The following is a 15,201-nucleotide window of genomic DNA, read 5'->3' as shown; positions in this document are numbered from 1 at the left end:
GGCAGTAAGATATAGAGCAGGCAGGAATAATTTTTCCCATTTGAGAACAGCAATCCACAAGCAAAAAAACCCCAGCATATGATTAATTTTGTGCTTGCTACTGCTTACTGCTGAATGGTTGCTACTCACAACAGCTTGCTTGTTCACTGGGAGCCTTGTTTGCTGATGTATGAAACTTGGCACAGGTTTCGAGGCTGACATCAGAAAGCATCTTTGAATTCGGAAAACCACAGTACCCACTAAGCATATTATCCCCCTCCCTCTGGTTGCTTCTGGAAATACAGCTCTTCCACCAACGCCCTACACCTCCCTAAAAATACCACTCAACTCTTAATACTTAAAAGAAAAACAAACTGGTGCTTCCATGTCCACAAGCAAAGACAACAGTAGGAAGTTACCACAGAACTGTGTGTATCAGAAGGAATCAGACAAGAAAGGAAATAAAAAGCACCAGCCCAGCCTCTATTTTTTTTCAGATTTCTTTCCCTTGGGACCCAAGTATTGCCTCTCTTTCCATAAACCGGCGGACCCTCTTTACACAAAGATCTCCCAGGCAGAGCATGAGAGGAGCTCACAGCCTCCACTGCCAGGATGCCACATAAACCTCATCTGCAAAGCTGCTGAGGGAGGGTGATGCAAAACAGCTTTAGGAGCTGGACTGGAAAGGAAGCAGGGAAATCAGTGGTCAGATCCTCATCATGGAGGGATAAAATGGCATTTTATGTATAGGCCTGATGACTTGCATGGAAGCAAAAAATTTCTGAAGGCCTACAATGGTTTGCTGGGGCAGAAAACCCAGAAGCTTGCCACAAAGCTTGCTTTGGAGAAGAAGTTGTAGTGGAAGTCCATTGCTGTTCAAAAAAAATCAAATTATTGCTTATGGGAGAAAAGTATTTTCCTGGATTTCAACTCTTCAACAAAGAGCATCTAGAATCTTGCACACCTCTGAAGGAGCTATCTCAGAAGCTGTGTGAGAGTGTTTACATGCCTTGATTCCAACTGTGCCACCTAGACATGTTTAAAACCACCTCATAAAAAGGTTTTCACTCTTTAATTCTCCCATTTCTCCGAAAAGTTGTACTAATCACTATGGTTCAGAGCAACCATTATTTTGCAAGAGAGTTTTCACAATGTGCAAAGGCTATAAAAGCTAATCTTCCAATTTCTTTATGAAGTGTATACTGCAAAAAAAACTTAATGAGCACAAAGTTCTCGACAGAATCAGTAATTTGTAAAGACTTGAAGAATAATGTCTGCTTTCCTCAGCATCTGTCTAGGGTGGATTGTGTTGCACCAAAAGGCTGCCATCAGGCAGTGTGATATACATCATATACACCATCCACAGGTGGAAGACTGTAGCCTCTTTCCTCATTCCTGATTGGTGACGTTTGACTGCCAGGGCTCCGCTGCCCTGCACACAAACAATGGATGCTGTCGGGGTAGCAGCCCTCATTTTGGAGTCTCACAAGTTCAAGGGCTGTTAGAAGGTGGCTGAGAGCAATTATGGACTGTGAGGGTGCTGCCAATCATCAGCCTCTTAGTCTGCATGTGTGTGCAATTTAAGAGAGCAGCAAAAGAGACCTTTCATGACGGTGTTTGGTGTTCCCTTAGATGTGTTTGCTAACAAAAAACTGAGAAAGCAGTGGCATGGGGGTGGGAGAGGAACGTTGTTTTACTGCTTTTTATACCTGCTCTGTACAATAACTCTAGTTGTTCCTGTCCCATTCCCAGCAGGAGTTGTTAGTTCAGATGGCTCAGGCTGCCATTTCAGTGGCTCATTTTTGCTGATCTTCTGCTTCAGTGTTTATGGAGGCTATCACCAATAAACCTGCTGAGTAAAGGGGTAAAACCACATGCTGGTGGCTACCTGTGCTAGTTTGTATGTCAGGGTTGACTCGTCTTTGTCTTCAAATTTATTTTGTGCTGTTTTACAAGACTCTTTTGCTAACACAGTCTAGGAACCCTAATTTTCTAACTCCTTTAATAAGCCACGACCTACAAATCCAAAGAAACCGGTTTAACCAGTGAACAGAACTATCAACAGGAAGCTTTTCAAGGACTCGCTGATAAGCTCCAGTCTGTGTATTTTTCTGTAGGAGCTTTTTCTCTGTGCTAAATAGATGAACTCTTACTTTAACCACAGCGGGTCCTGCCTTGCTGCAGGACTGCCAAAGGCTGGACCCAGAGCATTGTTGCTCAACACATGTCATCCCTGAGGCTTAGAGGGAAGAGCTCTCAGTGCCACAGGACAAGGAACACACCACTTTACAGGTTGAGAGATGCAAACAAGGGCAGTTACCTGAGAGAGGAGCCCTGAGCCATCACTCACACTGCAGTTTTCTTTTCTGGGACAGTCACAAGCCAGTGAAACGACTTCTGAAAGTGCTGGCTATTTTAAAGTCCAGTCATCAAATTCACCACCCAACAATATATTCAATGTAGATGTTTTCAAAATTGGGTTCCTCATCTTAAGTAAAAGACTGACATCCTGTGACAGAAGGGTCAGGGGTTTTGGAGGAAGCTCAGAGAGTCTGACTTCAGCCCAGCTCAGTGCCTGCATCCTGCACAACCATGCATGAGCCACCTGGGACAAGGTCTCAGGCATGGAAAGGAGCCCAGGAGGGTTTTCTATCCAACACCTGTGGCTCCTCTGTGTCACAGGGAACTGGGGAGAACACCAGCTTCAAAGGTTTTAAGGTACTCAGAAACACTGTTGATTCTAGGATGAATACATAAAGCAGATCCATCCGTATTTCTAGAGGTCTTTTTCATCCAGAATGCCTATTAACTTCAGTGACTGCATCCAGACCCCTGGGAAAAACAGTCTGCACTCAGATTACTTACTGCTAGACAAAGGGATGACACAAAGCGTTAACTCTGCATTTTATTTTTAGCTAGTATCATTGTGGCTCTATGGCCATAGGATGAAAACTATTTCCAAAACTGTGTCTCTTATTGTATTTATATTCTGGATAAAAATATCTTTATTATGATTGTGGAAATATTCTGGAAAACTCTGTCTGCTGATAAAGATAAGAAGCCAGTTGAATAACAGAAGCTTTCTCACTGCTGTCTTAGCAAGAAAAATACTCAGTTATATTGTCAGGCCTAATGCCTGATCTATGAATTAAGATAAAATGTTGCACATATGCTACAAATACTTTTTTGCAAAACATGGAGAAAAGAGTTTACAAATCAAATATTTATTCATTCTTTTGCAGAACTTGACTTTCTGTCAAGTTTATTTTATATGCACATCTCAGAAATTACTTGTTCTCTGTGCAATTTGTGTAATACCTTGTAAGTATAATTTGCTGAAAGAAATTCCCAGAGAATAGATCTACTTATGCACAAAATGGACTAAAATTAAAGGGCTGCTTTTCAGTGTTTGATTCCACATGTATTTGTGATAAAGACAATAACCAGCGGCTAGTCAGACAACAGTCAAGTCAATAGTTCTGTATGTGTCTGTTTGATACAAAAGCTGGGTCTAAAAGCTGTTTCTAAAATCTCTCAGGGACACCTTCTGCAACATTTATGTTGATTACTACCTTTCACTCCATTTAATTGTATGTATGAGAATAACAGTGAAGAAAATTTTTCTTGAGTCAAGTAACACCTACCAGAACTCAATTCATAAAACCTGTGGTTCAACGCAATGTTAGAATTTCTACTGATGTGGTTCCATGTTTGATGGAAATCAAAGGCTGCGGGCACAAATTGGTCCATCAGAGCATACATGGTTCTCAGCCATGGCAGCTTCATGAGAACAGGCACGTGCAAGGATCAGCTCTCACTGAGATAGTTTAGTCTACAAGCAACCTATTCAGGTGGCCTAGTTCAAACCTATTCAGGTTTGGAAGAAGAATAAAAAAAATATCATGAGGCATACAGAGAAATTGTCTTTGGAAAAATCAGAGAGGATAGGTATCTTCTTTATAAACAGGGAGGAGCTAGTTTAACTTCTGAGCTTGATACCACAAGAGAGAACCCCTTTTGCTGATGGAAACACCTTCAGCTCATGGGAACACCATGCCTTTGCAGTAAGCCAAGCCCCAGCCAATGGCTGCTGTACATGTCCCCCCAGTGCCTATGGCTGCAACCTGGGTAGTCCACATCCCAGTTCAGGGTGTGCTGCAGCCACAGGTGCACCCCTCACACATCCCCTGGAAGGCTCTCTTCCTACATCTGCCACGGAAACCAGGATCCCATGCCTCATTTTGCCATGACCATCCTCGGCTGTGCATTTACCAGCAAGCTGTATCCACTAAAAGATGCTGGAAGTATCCTTGAACCATGGCTAAACTTGGTCCAGGCAGGTTCAGCTATGTGCCCCTCTCACACTTAGAACCTGGCAACACCCTTGAAGAAATGCAACCAGATTATGCCTAGTTTACTCCAACAGCATTACAGATTTTTCTTTTATGCAGGTTATTTGTATTAAGGAGACACAGGTCTTAAAATGTGCGGGCTAGCATTTTCATTGACCGGTACTTCCCTGGGGGACGGAGCATGCACTGCAGCCTGCACCCTCAAAGATTATTTGAAAGGCCATTAGGAGATATGTGGTGAGTGGCAGTGGCTGTGCTCTTGCAGGGGGATGCCAATCCTGCCCCTTCCCTCACACCCCATGGGCTGCCTCTGCAGAAGCAGCCTTTGCATGCACACAGTACCTGCCGTTTCTGGTATCGTGTTGCCGCATGTTCTTGATAAAATGAACCTTCTTAAAGTTCTTTGGTCTGGGTGATCCTGAGAGTGTCCGACATCTGAAAAATAAATCAGTTGCAAGGGAGGGGAGGGAGAAGAAAAAAAAAATTCTCAGTTCCCTGCTGTACCGCCAAGAAGTCTACACAAAAGCAGGAAGGAAAGACGAGACAAATGATTCAAGTCACCCTGTGTTAGGAATCAGCAAGAACAATAAAGACAATAAGTCTGGAAACAGGACAGTTCAAACAAAAAAAAAAATTAAAATAATAATAAGAAAAGGCATCATCCCCCTCCCTTCATGCAAAAAAAAAAATCATAAAAAATCTCAGCGAAGTAAAACTTCCTGTAATCTGCCATGAGAGTTTAGCCCAAGCTTTCAGAAGAAAAAAAATTAAACCAAACCAAAACCGAGTAAGTATGCAATTTTTCCCACTCGCACCAACACCCACGCTTTTGTATGCTCCTCAGCTATTGATAAAGGAGCCATTGAAGGAAGTTCTTTCTTGTTTTAATTTTAGAAAGATTTAAAATCTCCTATTTGGAAGGATAATTCCTATTTGATTTTAACTCTAAAGCTTTTCACATTCCTGACAGTATACAAACCAACTAAAAATAAAATAAACTACTCCAGGAAAAAAAATACAATTCTTCAAAACATTAAGCCTTAAATCTATTTTACATCTGAATGGGCTTTATAAATTGCAGTTACAGAAAGAAATTGCCAAAGGGAGGAGAGATGAGAGCAATATCCTCCCCCCTCCCCCCGCCTTCCACCCTTCCACCCTTGCTCTTTCTAATCAGCTGAAACCACAGTGCATGTGAAAGCGTTCTCTGTCTCATCCAGAGCTGCTTCATTGCGAGGCGAGGCAGAGCTCACAGGCACTGGAGATGAGTCCAGGGCTGCAACCGCGGCTGCTGCATCCTCTGTGGCTCCTCCGGGACCAGCATCCTCTGCTGGTGCACGGGACCAGCACAGTCCCTCTGTGTTAAGCTTCCCTAACCAATTTTCCCATCCTCTCCCCTGCACAGGCAGAATTCTACAGCTTCTCAAGCACAAGAGATCGTTACGTTGGACTGAAAACACAGACCACTGTGCCAGTCCCCACTGCTGTACCCAAACACCATCGGGCTGCACGGGCACACCCCGAGAGGGGCACCCCATCACTCTGCCACTTCTGCCTTCCTCCTGCTGGTAAAGACCTTGAGATTCCCTCACTCTCTGATTGCAATTAGCCTTGTTAGCTTCTTCCCAGGAAAATACCACCAAGAGAGACATTCTACCACCAATTCTGCAAATTAGCAAGTAAAAATACTGCCTGGCAAACCATACTTTGTTTATATCTTTTACCAATTATACATGTTTGAATCACTTATGGGAACAATTCATAACATGCTGGTAAGCAAAGCATGGTAAGCTTTGTAAAAATAATCAAGACTTGGTAATAAGCCAATTGGTACAGCCTCTGCTGTTCTTTGCTTTGAGGTAGGGAGACACAGCCAATCTGCATGCTATAGGCTAAACACCAATATAAACCAGCTGAATTACAGGTCCCAAGATAAAGAGGCAGTCAAACTTAGACTGCTGTCTTGCCAAACAGCTGACCTGGAAGCATTCCATGCACTGGTCAGATTACTGACCAGCCAGTTTCTGAACTGTTAAGCAGTTGCTCCATTTTCCATCACCCCAGAGGATTGCCTAGTGACTAATTACTGTGGTCCCCAGAGAAGGAAGCTGTGGTCTCTTAGATGCAGAAATCAAACTTCACTGAAGCTGGCAATATAACAAGGATGGGGGCAGATTTATTAGTGGGGCAGCAGTCACAAACCTACTAGCCAACACACAGACAGTAATGCTGGTAACCAAAATAAGTTTGAATGTGCTGAGAGAATAAACAGTAAAAATCCATTAAAAATACTAGCCTTCAAAAACTTACTATATTAAACCATCTGTACATACTTTTTAAATGTACCACAGATGTTAGGGTACTATTGACTTGGGGCTCGTCATTCATATAGGTGACAACTACACTTTTCTATTAATCAAATTTGACATTTTAATTCCTGACATTTCATTTAAATACGGCCTTTTTGTTTAATGACCTAAAGTCAGGGAACATGCAATTCACATCAGCCACCACCTTGCAGGACGTGTGAAGTTTCAACACTTTTACTCACTATGAAGAATATCTCAATGTGAAGACCCAGCTACTTTTCAACATGAGGAGGGAGAGCAAGCCTGCCCATGCATGTGCTTTACAGACAAGAAGCCAGAGAGACAGTAAATAAAATGACCTCCGCAGTGGGGCATTTTCCTCGATGTCCTCCAGAGTTTCCAGAGAAGATCGCTGGGAGATCAGCCGACGTCTGCAGAGAAAACAGAACACAATCACTGCTGATTGGAGGGCACGAGAAAGTCCTCAGAGCTGTTATTCAGTAAAGATCACACACTGTCCTTCACTAGCCAAGCCATACCTTTGGATATTAATAAATTTTGTTCCATTCTGCTTATCTTAGTGTATTTGATTCCACCCAGAAGCAAACTTACTCCATGCAGGCTGCTACAGTAAAGCAGAAGTTGCAGCTTCGCAACAGCTCCTCCTCAGTTCATGTTTCCCTTCCTTCAAGGGTTTAACACCCATCTAACACAGTCCCACGCGTGCTGCAGTACAGCTGGCAATGCTACAAGTACAGTGCTTTGACAAAATAATGCAGACATAGATCCACAGAGACTGCCTGTCCTTCACACTGCCACAGGGGACACTTCTCTTTGCCCCTCGCACTTCCTACCAAGTAAGTGCCAATTGTTTCTCCATGATGTCCATCTCATCGCTCCTGTGCGGAGTGTCTGAAGTGAGATGAAAGATGATGGTGCCAGCAACACTGGTAATAAAATAGCAGTTTAAACAGAAGCTCTGACCATCCCTGTGAGCAGCACAGGTGAGCTAGGCTCTGTTTTAAGCCATTTTCCTATGTCTGAGTCACATCCTTCCTCCACCTTCAGAGAAATAATTATGGAAGTCTTAGCATTACATTGGCTGTTGCAGCAGGCAGGGAAGAAGCCCCCATACAGGCTTTGTTTTAGCAGCCACTGCAGCTGCACAACTTCCAAACACCCTGACAGCAACACAAAACAAGGACTGCACCCAGCCCTCCAAAAAGCACCACAAATACCATAAATGAATGTGTAAGATACAGCCCACCCGCAGGGACATAAAGAAGAATCAAGCTGCCAATCATTGAAACTACTCCGTCATCGATGGGTATCAAAACAGCTGCAACAGCCAGCAGAGCCGTGGCACTGTGCCCCAGCACCCAGCTGGCAGGAGCAATGCCAGCACCCATCAATCCCAGGGGCCATGGCTGAGGCACGGAGCACCTCACCAGTGACTTCGGAGTATGAACTTCAGTGATAAAAGTCTTCAAAGACTATCACTATTTCTTGCCCAATTCCCACTGAGCTGCCTTACTCCCTTGATCTTCAAGCAGAATTTCCAGAATGTTATGAGCACTCCTATATGCTTGGAAAGGTGCTCATTAATTTATTCCTGGGCTGTATTTTCACAGTAAATTGTCTACTCTGATGCCAGTGTTAGCAGTTTCTAATCCTTCCTGCAATTCCCTTGCCCCTCCAGTTGTGCTGCTACAACTGTTCCGGCAGCCATGCTGCAAATCTGATTACTGAAATGTTTTTCAGTTCAAAATAACCCTGAGGTTCATTGATTCCATTTGCCATTAATTCAAACATCAGATTTCTATCACTGACCCATAGACAATATATTTCAGGACAATTTGAATGTGCATGCAGCTTTTTCTCACTTAGAAAATCACAGAAAACCCCTCAAACAATTTATAGATCAACTAAGTGTGAAGCATAATCCTCTTAGATAAAATATGCAAACCTAAATCCCCTCAGGCTTTGTCTAAACTAGGATTTTTAGAAGATCTGGTGCAAGATAGGATACACCTTCAAAATGCTATGAAAAAAAAGTCTGCATTTCAGGATGTGCTGGCATAGACAAAGAAGAAGAGACCAAATATCTGTCTCCTGCACCCATGGGTGCTCCCTCAGCTCCATCCACAGTCAGAAAGGACACAGGAATGCTCTTACTGGGAGAAATCCAGATCAGGAGGAGCTCCTCCTCCACTTGCAGTTTCACTGACCCATAAGCAAAAGCTGTAGGTTCCAACTACCAGCACCACTGGCAGATGACGTGGCAGACAACAGCTGCTGGCTTTTTAATACCTCTTCATACATCATTAGCTTAATAACACAAATAAGGGCATGCTCCCATCTTGTAGTGTTACAACACCAAAAGCATACTTGGCATGTTGTTAGTCAAAGAGAGATAAACAGCGGTACAACCTTGCCACCTTCTTCATACTAAATTTATCAAATTAGTCACACTGTATTTCCTGTAGATGCCAGGTGCTTGTACAGCACCAGGCGCATATTCCAGTTGCCACTGAAACCTTTTTCCAAGAGTCTCCTTGCCCAAAGTTATGCACCATCCTCAGCCTCATTGCTGACAGTTTGTCAGACAGGGTTTGAAGATCCTACATGTGTATCTGTCATGAAGGCAGAGGCATGCGGTGGCAGGAACACACCCAACTGCATTTCACCAGCTGCTCATCCAGTTGTTGCCTGCTGGAGTCCTCTGGCTTCCCTCGCTGGTCTCAACTTTTTAAACCCGGCACTGGGGATGCCGCCTCCTGATTTTTGCTTGCTAACCTCAAATGCAACATAGGCTGGATGGGAATTGCTGCCACCTCCTCTTGGCATGAAAGACCTCACACTTGATTTTCACCAGTACTGATTTTGCAGCATTTTGGGTACCTTACATGGCAAGTGAGCCAGCACAAAGGAGTGGGGGAAGCTCTTTGTTCACCCAAACTTGGGAGAGGAACACTGATCCCTGAGCTCCCTTCTCAACTAGGGCATAATACAAGCGTGACTCTGGATAAACCCATCCATCTAGGAAGGAAGAAAGCACGCATAAAAGGTTCTGGCACAAGCAGCAGTGAGAGCAAGGATATCCAGCCCACCCCCCAACCCAGCTGAAAACTGCCACATCTTTCACCTCTCCCCAGAATCATTAGTTTTAATCACTTCAACTCCCAGCACTGTCAAAGGAGCACTGGGGAGGCAGATTTGGATCAACTCTGTTGATATCAGTTCATACTGCCCAGGAATCGCACCCTCTTCTCACTGAGGAAGCTCAGACGCAATGAAGGATGTGCAATTATTCCACTTGATCTTAAATCTTTATTTCAAGGCCTAATTAAGATGACCTAAATACCAGTATTTTATAAGCTTTCCACAGCTGGATATTATACTAGAAATGCCAACTAATGAGCCTACCTGCTGTGAACGAAGTCACATCCTGTACCACACACACGGGACAAAAAACAATTTTGGAAAAGCAAAGCTTTTGAAAGGATCTTCCAGGGAATACAAGCAAAATCAGTTTTTCATTGACTTCATTACGAATTAATCACCTCAACTGGTGCTTAGTATTTAAATTAATCATCTTTCTCTCTTCAGGCAAGCAGCCAGGTCCATACAACTCCTAAAAGGGTTTTTTTTTCAACAATTGATTAGCATGCTATAGCAGCTGGTATATGTAGACACTTGCACTGAAATAACCCAAACTGTTTTATATCACACATCACCATCATTCTGATGTAAAGCTGTGTTGATACCTATTTTGTATTTTAAAATGCTGCCTGTATCTCTGTGGAAGTTTCTTAAAAGCTGAAATGTTCTCTTCGTTTCCCCTCTCCAAAGTCAGATTAATACATGGCTCAGTTGCAAAAATAAAACAAAATACAAGGGAAAAAAAAGAAACTAAATACAAGGAAAAATAAAATAAGGCAGGTCTGTAACCAAAACAGCACATAGCCAAAGCTAGTAGACTACAAATATATTGACCATAACCACCCCATCAATCAGGGGGAAATTATCTTTGCTCTCAGTTGCTGCAAAATACTCAGCTCAGTTATGTTAAACATACAGAATCTTAAGCCACATAGACAGGAGGTGATAAAAAAAAAAAAAAAGGAGCTGCAATCAGAACATTGGATAAATTCATCCAGGAAGGAAGGAAGGCAGGAAAGAAGCCAATGATAATCCAAGAGATAAGGAAAAATAAACCCACGTGTAATGACTTTCTAGCACAGCTACAAAATCAGGAAGAAAAAGATGCATTTTAAATACCACTACTTTCTGTGAATGTTGGGGGTGTAATTTTCCCCCTGCTTCTGTTAAGACCACAAACCTGTAACAGCTGAAGCCAGCATCTAGAGTGCTGCTGGCTCCCAGAACACAAAACATGCCTTCAGGACAAGCTTCTTCACTTTGTCTGAAACAACTGCATCCCCTCAGACGCAGTGACCTGGGACACACGATTGCCAATCATCTGAACACCTGCTGGCTGCATTAACACTCATGGGAGAACTTGGGATGACATAGACATTTCAAGAGCTGAAGACTGTTGGCAGCTCCCACGTCCACTGGGCCACCTCCTCCCTTCAGGTGGGCAGGCAAAATGGGCAAGAACCACAGGGCAGAAATGTCTGTGCCATTACCTTCTGATCACAGCAGTGTTTATAATAATGTGGCTTGGAAGCATCAGAAAAGCACAGGACTGCTTGACACTTTAAAAATGTTGGATTCTTTATTTCCACTGTGCCTTCATCACAAAAGATGTATCCTGCACATAGGAACACTACCCTAGACAGGTGCAGAAGGGGAGTGGAAAGAAAGTAATCATGAAACCTGCAGTGATTGGGAATGAGATCAGGATACCTGTAAGGATACCTCAGGGCCTGCCTAGAGGTGTAAGTGAAGGCTTTCCCTCTGCCATCCATCCACCCTCGGAAAAGTGCCAGCTCCAGACTCAAAGAGGAGGTCTTGCTCAAAAGCCAACCTGTCCTTTGCAAGCATTCCCTGAGGAGCTACCAAGACATACACTGGACTTGTGGCTCCCATGGGTCAAACCAGGCAGAGCATCACTGTGATCCTCTATCGGAACAGCGACACTAGGGCTGTTTTTTTCATTTGGGCTTCATATTGCTCCTTCCAGCACCAAAATGGCTTGAACAGTAGAAGGCAAATAAGGAGAATATTCAATGAGATCTAAGATTAGGCTTCTATGTAGTAGAATGAAAAAAATACTAAAAGTAAATAAATAAATATATACATATATATGTATTTCATATATTACAATAATACGGCTACAAACATATCTTGCAGGCTACTCTGTGTTTTGAGTAAGTTATCATTTGCCATTCTTTTCCCTAACCCCTTTGGAGTTGGATTTGGGTATGAACAGAAGTGCAGATGCTGGCTGTCTCTCCGCCCCCAGGCCCAGGGGAATAGCTATGAGCAGAGTTGCCAGATGCAGGCCATGCCCTGTCCCCAGCAGCTCTGGCCCCTTTCTCACTCCAGGGAAACTTAAATGCCACTTCTCTCCAACCCCTCCTCAGCCTGCCCGCTGCACACCTCTGCCCAAACTCCCAGGCTAAGCTGTGACAATTAATGCATTCTTCTGAAATATTATACAAGACATCAGCTGTGAACGAATCCCCATTCACTTCCTGACCCCTGACTTCATGCCCCAGCATGAACCCAGATGAAAGACCCGCTAATGAGTCACCTCTCACCCTCCCTCTGAAGTTTTTGCTGGGATTCTTATGTCCCAGCTCATTTTCTTCCTATCTTTTGCCAATATTACAGGAAGACAAACACAGGAAAAACAAACCCTGAGACTATTGAAAATTATTAAGGGAAATAGAATTTCCAGGAGCTACCCAAAGTGATATAGAGCCATTTTTAATTGTGTGCTATCATAATTATGCAGCAGAGCCATTATCTGCAAAGAACATCAAACTCCATTTAAGACTTCCAAGCTGAGCAGCTTATTGCCCACAATGGGAGTTAAAAGCATCTGGCACACGCTGAAAATGGGTTATTTTGTTAATTCAGCAGCCCAACCCAAACACACAGAGAACACACCAAGAGCCCTCCATTTAGCTGTCACCTATGTGCAGGCAGGATGCCAATATAGTCTAAGACCACAGCCTGCTGCAGTGGGCTGTGAAGGAAAGTCTTTGAAGCAGAGATCCTGAGCTAGCAGGACCCTTAACAGCCTGCTTTCTTGGGATATGCACTGCAAGGAGACAGACCTTCAAATCTAGTGATAACTAGGAGAATAATGCCATGCCAAATGTCTCCTCAGTCTCCATCAACCTTTTGGGCATAAGCAGGAAGATGGACAGAAACAAAGAGATGATGGAAGAGCAATGGCATGAACACGGCTCCATGTTACACACTCCTCCTAAACCAGGGTACCTCCTGCACTCAATATTCCACCTGTATTGTCATCCAACTCCTCCTGCAAGCCTCATCCTCCCACATTATCCAAGGCAGAAGCTTTGAAATACACAGTACTTCAACTGCTGCCTCCTAACCTGTCTACACCTAACACCTCAACATGAAAAATACCTACACTGCCATCCCAAAGATAAGATGTAAGCAAGAATTAAGTAAGAATGAGGAAAGAAGTTAAGAAACATTGAAGAAAGGAAACATGACAATACTGAAGTATCCCAGTGACCTTTCACAATGCAACACAACACTCTGTTCACAAATTATGTAGCTTTACACAGGTGATCCTTCAAATAGCATACAAAATTCTAGCACAGCCCTGTCCCAATGTCCCAGAGAGATCATCTCGGTCTGGTTACATCAAATATAAAATCAAGAGTACTAGCACTGCAAAGAGACAAGGAGCTTTCACTAGAAGTTCTGAGTAGTAAGCTGTTCACTGTCGAAGTACTTGTCTAGTGTGAATGTGTATATGCAATTGTGCAGAAAAACAGAAGGTATGGTAGAAGAGGAATTTTGGACTTCTGGGCTTTTTTAGCATCTTGCACAATTCAACTTGACACACTATGAGTCTTTCTAGAAGACACGATTTCTAGAAATCTCCAGTGAAGGCAAAAAACTCCCAGGGTTTAGTCTAGGGAGAACAGAAGAGCAATCACCACGTTGTTGACTCCGGGGGACATTTCATTTTCATCTTCCCCAGTAGGATTCCCAATTCGCCAAATATGTATCTTGTTGGAAACCTAACATCATGGTTTAGTGGTGGATTTGGCAGTGCTTGTTAATGGTTGGACACAATGAACTTAAAGGTCAATCTAAAGGATTCCATGATTTAACGATGCTATCTTCCCACTGCAGGCAGCTGCCTCTGCACCCAGTCCTCATTCTGTTGGCTCGCCCAAGCCATAACAGGAGGAGCTACAGCCACGATTCAGTAAGATTAATTTAAACACAGCAGAGCTCTCCGAGATGCCGAAGTGCCAAAAGTCTAAATCCTCTATTATCTTTAACCAATGATTTACAGATTCACTGTCTTCACTTTACTGACTCTGCAGCAGTGTGATAGCTTTCAGAAGGCTTCTGTGCAGTGATTTGTTTTGAGTATGCCCAAACACTGCCACAGCTATATTTTTCAGAACTACCATTACCTTATAACCTAACACATATTATCATGGTAAGACATCAATGGGCATCAGCTTAATTAGAGACACTCAAAACTAGGAAAGAAGTAAATAACAAGATTAATCATCTGACCTTATGAAAACAAGGATGCCTGCCAAAGCAGATACAATAGCACTGTAAAGAACATACAAACTGTCCATCTTTATCTCCTTTTTTCTGCAGTAAAACCTACACCCTAACAGCCTTCATTGGATTAACATGAATCTAACAGATACTTCATCTGACAAAACTTTGTGCATTGCAAAACAATGAATATTTAGCTCTTTTCAAAAGCAGTGTTTCCCCTTAAACATCACATCCCAGGGAAATGAAGAAACATTTAAACCAAGTATCTGAGGAAACCACACACTGCCAGAGTGCAAGTCTTTAAAGTATCAAATCACGAAATGTTGTATTCCACAACACCCAAAGCCCTGTAATTAACTAAGAAACTCGCCTGCACATCAAGGCTTGATGCAGTAGATACCATAACACATGGAAACACAGACATGCACTACTAAGTCACCTGAAAAAAAGACTTTAATTCTAGCCTGCACACATAACCATGCAATTAAGACCCCAGCCCTTTCCTCTTCCATTTAAAATGTTTTTTAGGTTACCTACAGCCCAGCCTCATATCCCTGTCTCACTTCCAGATGCACATGTGCTGTCTGGGAGAACATATTTCACAATCCCACATCTTAACATTCTTAGACTTGGAAGAGAGCTGAACATACAATTAATTGCACTGCTAAAAATATACATCCTAGACACTGTGAATGGTCTCGATAGAGTTCTTGACAGAGAAAGAAAAGCCCCCTGTGTGAGCAGGGCTCAAAGAACAAACTAACAGGAGAAAGCTTAGCATGAGGCATTTCGGGCATGAGATATGAAGGCTGGCACAGGTGGTGGCAATCTGAGTGTTTACTGGTGCATACTGTGCATTT

The 15,201-nt window shown here is 43.1% G+C and overlaps 1 protein-coding gene across 2 annotated transcripts in view; it reads right to left on the bottom strand.

Moving 5' to 3' along the window:
- Positions 1–15,201, bottom strand: part of CABLES1 (Cdk5 and Abl enzyme substrate 1) — a 70,817-nt gene that overhangs the window by 29,694 nt on the left and 25,922 nt on the right. For both annotated transcript variants that reach the window (XM_032123492.1, XM_032123502.1), the window contains exons 2-3: positions 7,000–7,071; positions 4,674–4,766 (exon numbers count right to left, since the gene is read on the bottom strand). In XM_032123492.1, coding sequence (XP_031979383.1) covers positions 4,674–4,766; positions 7,000–7,071 — 165 coding nt within the window. The remainder of the gene's footprint in view (positions 1–4,673; positions 4,767–6,999; positions 7,072–15,201) is intronic.

The sequence above is a fragment of the Corvus moneduloides genome, chromosome 1, assembly GCF_009650955.1.
Source record: "Corvus moneduloides isolate bCorMon1 chromosome 1, bCorMon1.pri, whole genome shotgun sequence".
NCBI classification, from domain to species: domain Eukaryota; kingdom Metazoa; phylum Chordata; class Aves; order Passeriformes; family Corvidae; genus Corvus; species Corvus moneduloides.
This window is presented reverse-complemented; position numbering and strand designations above follow the sequence as displayed.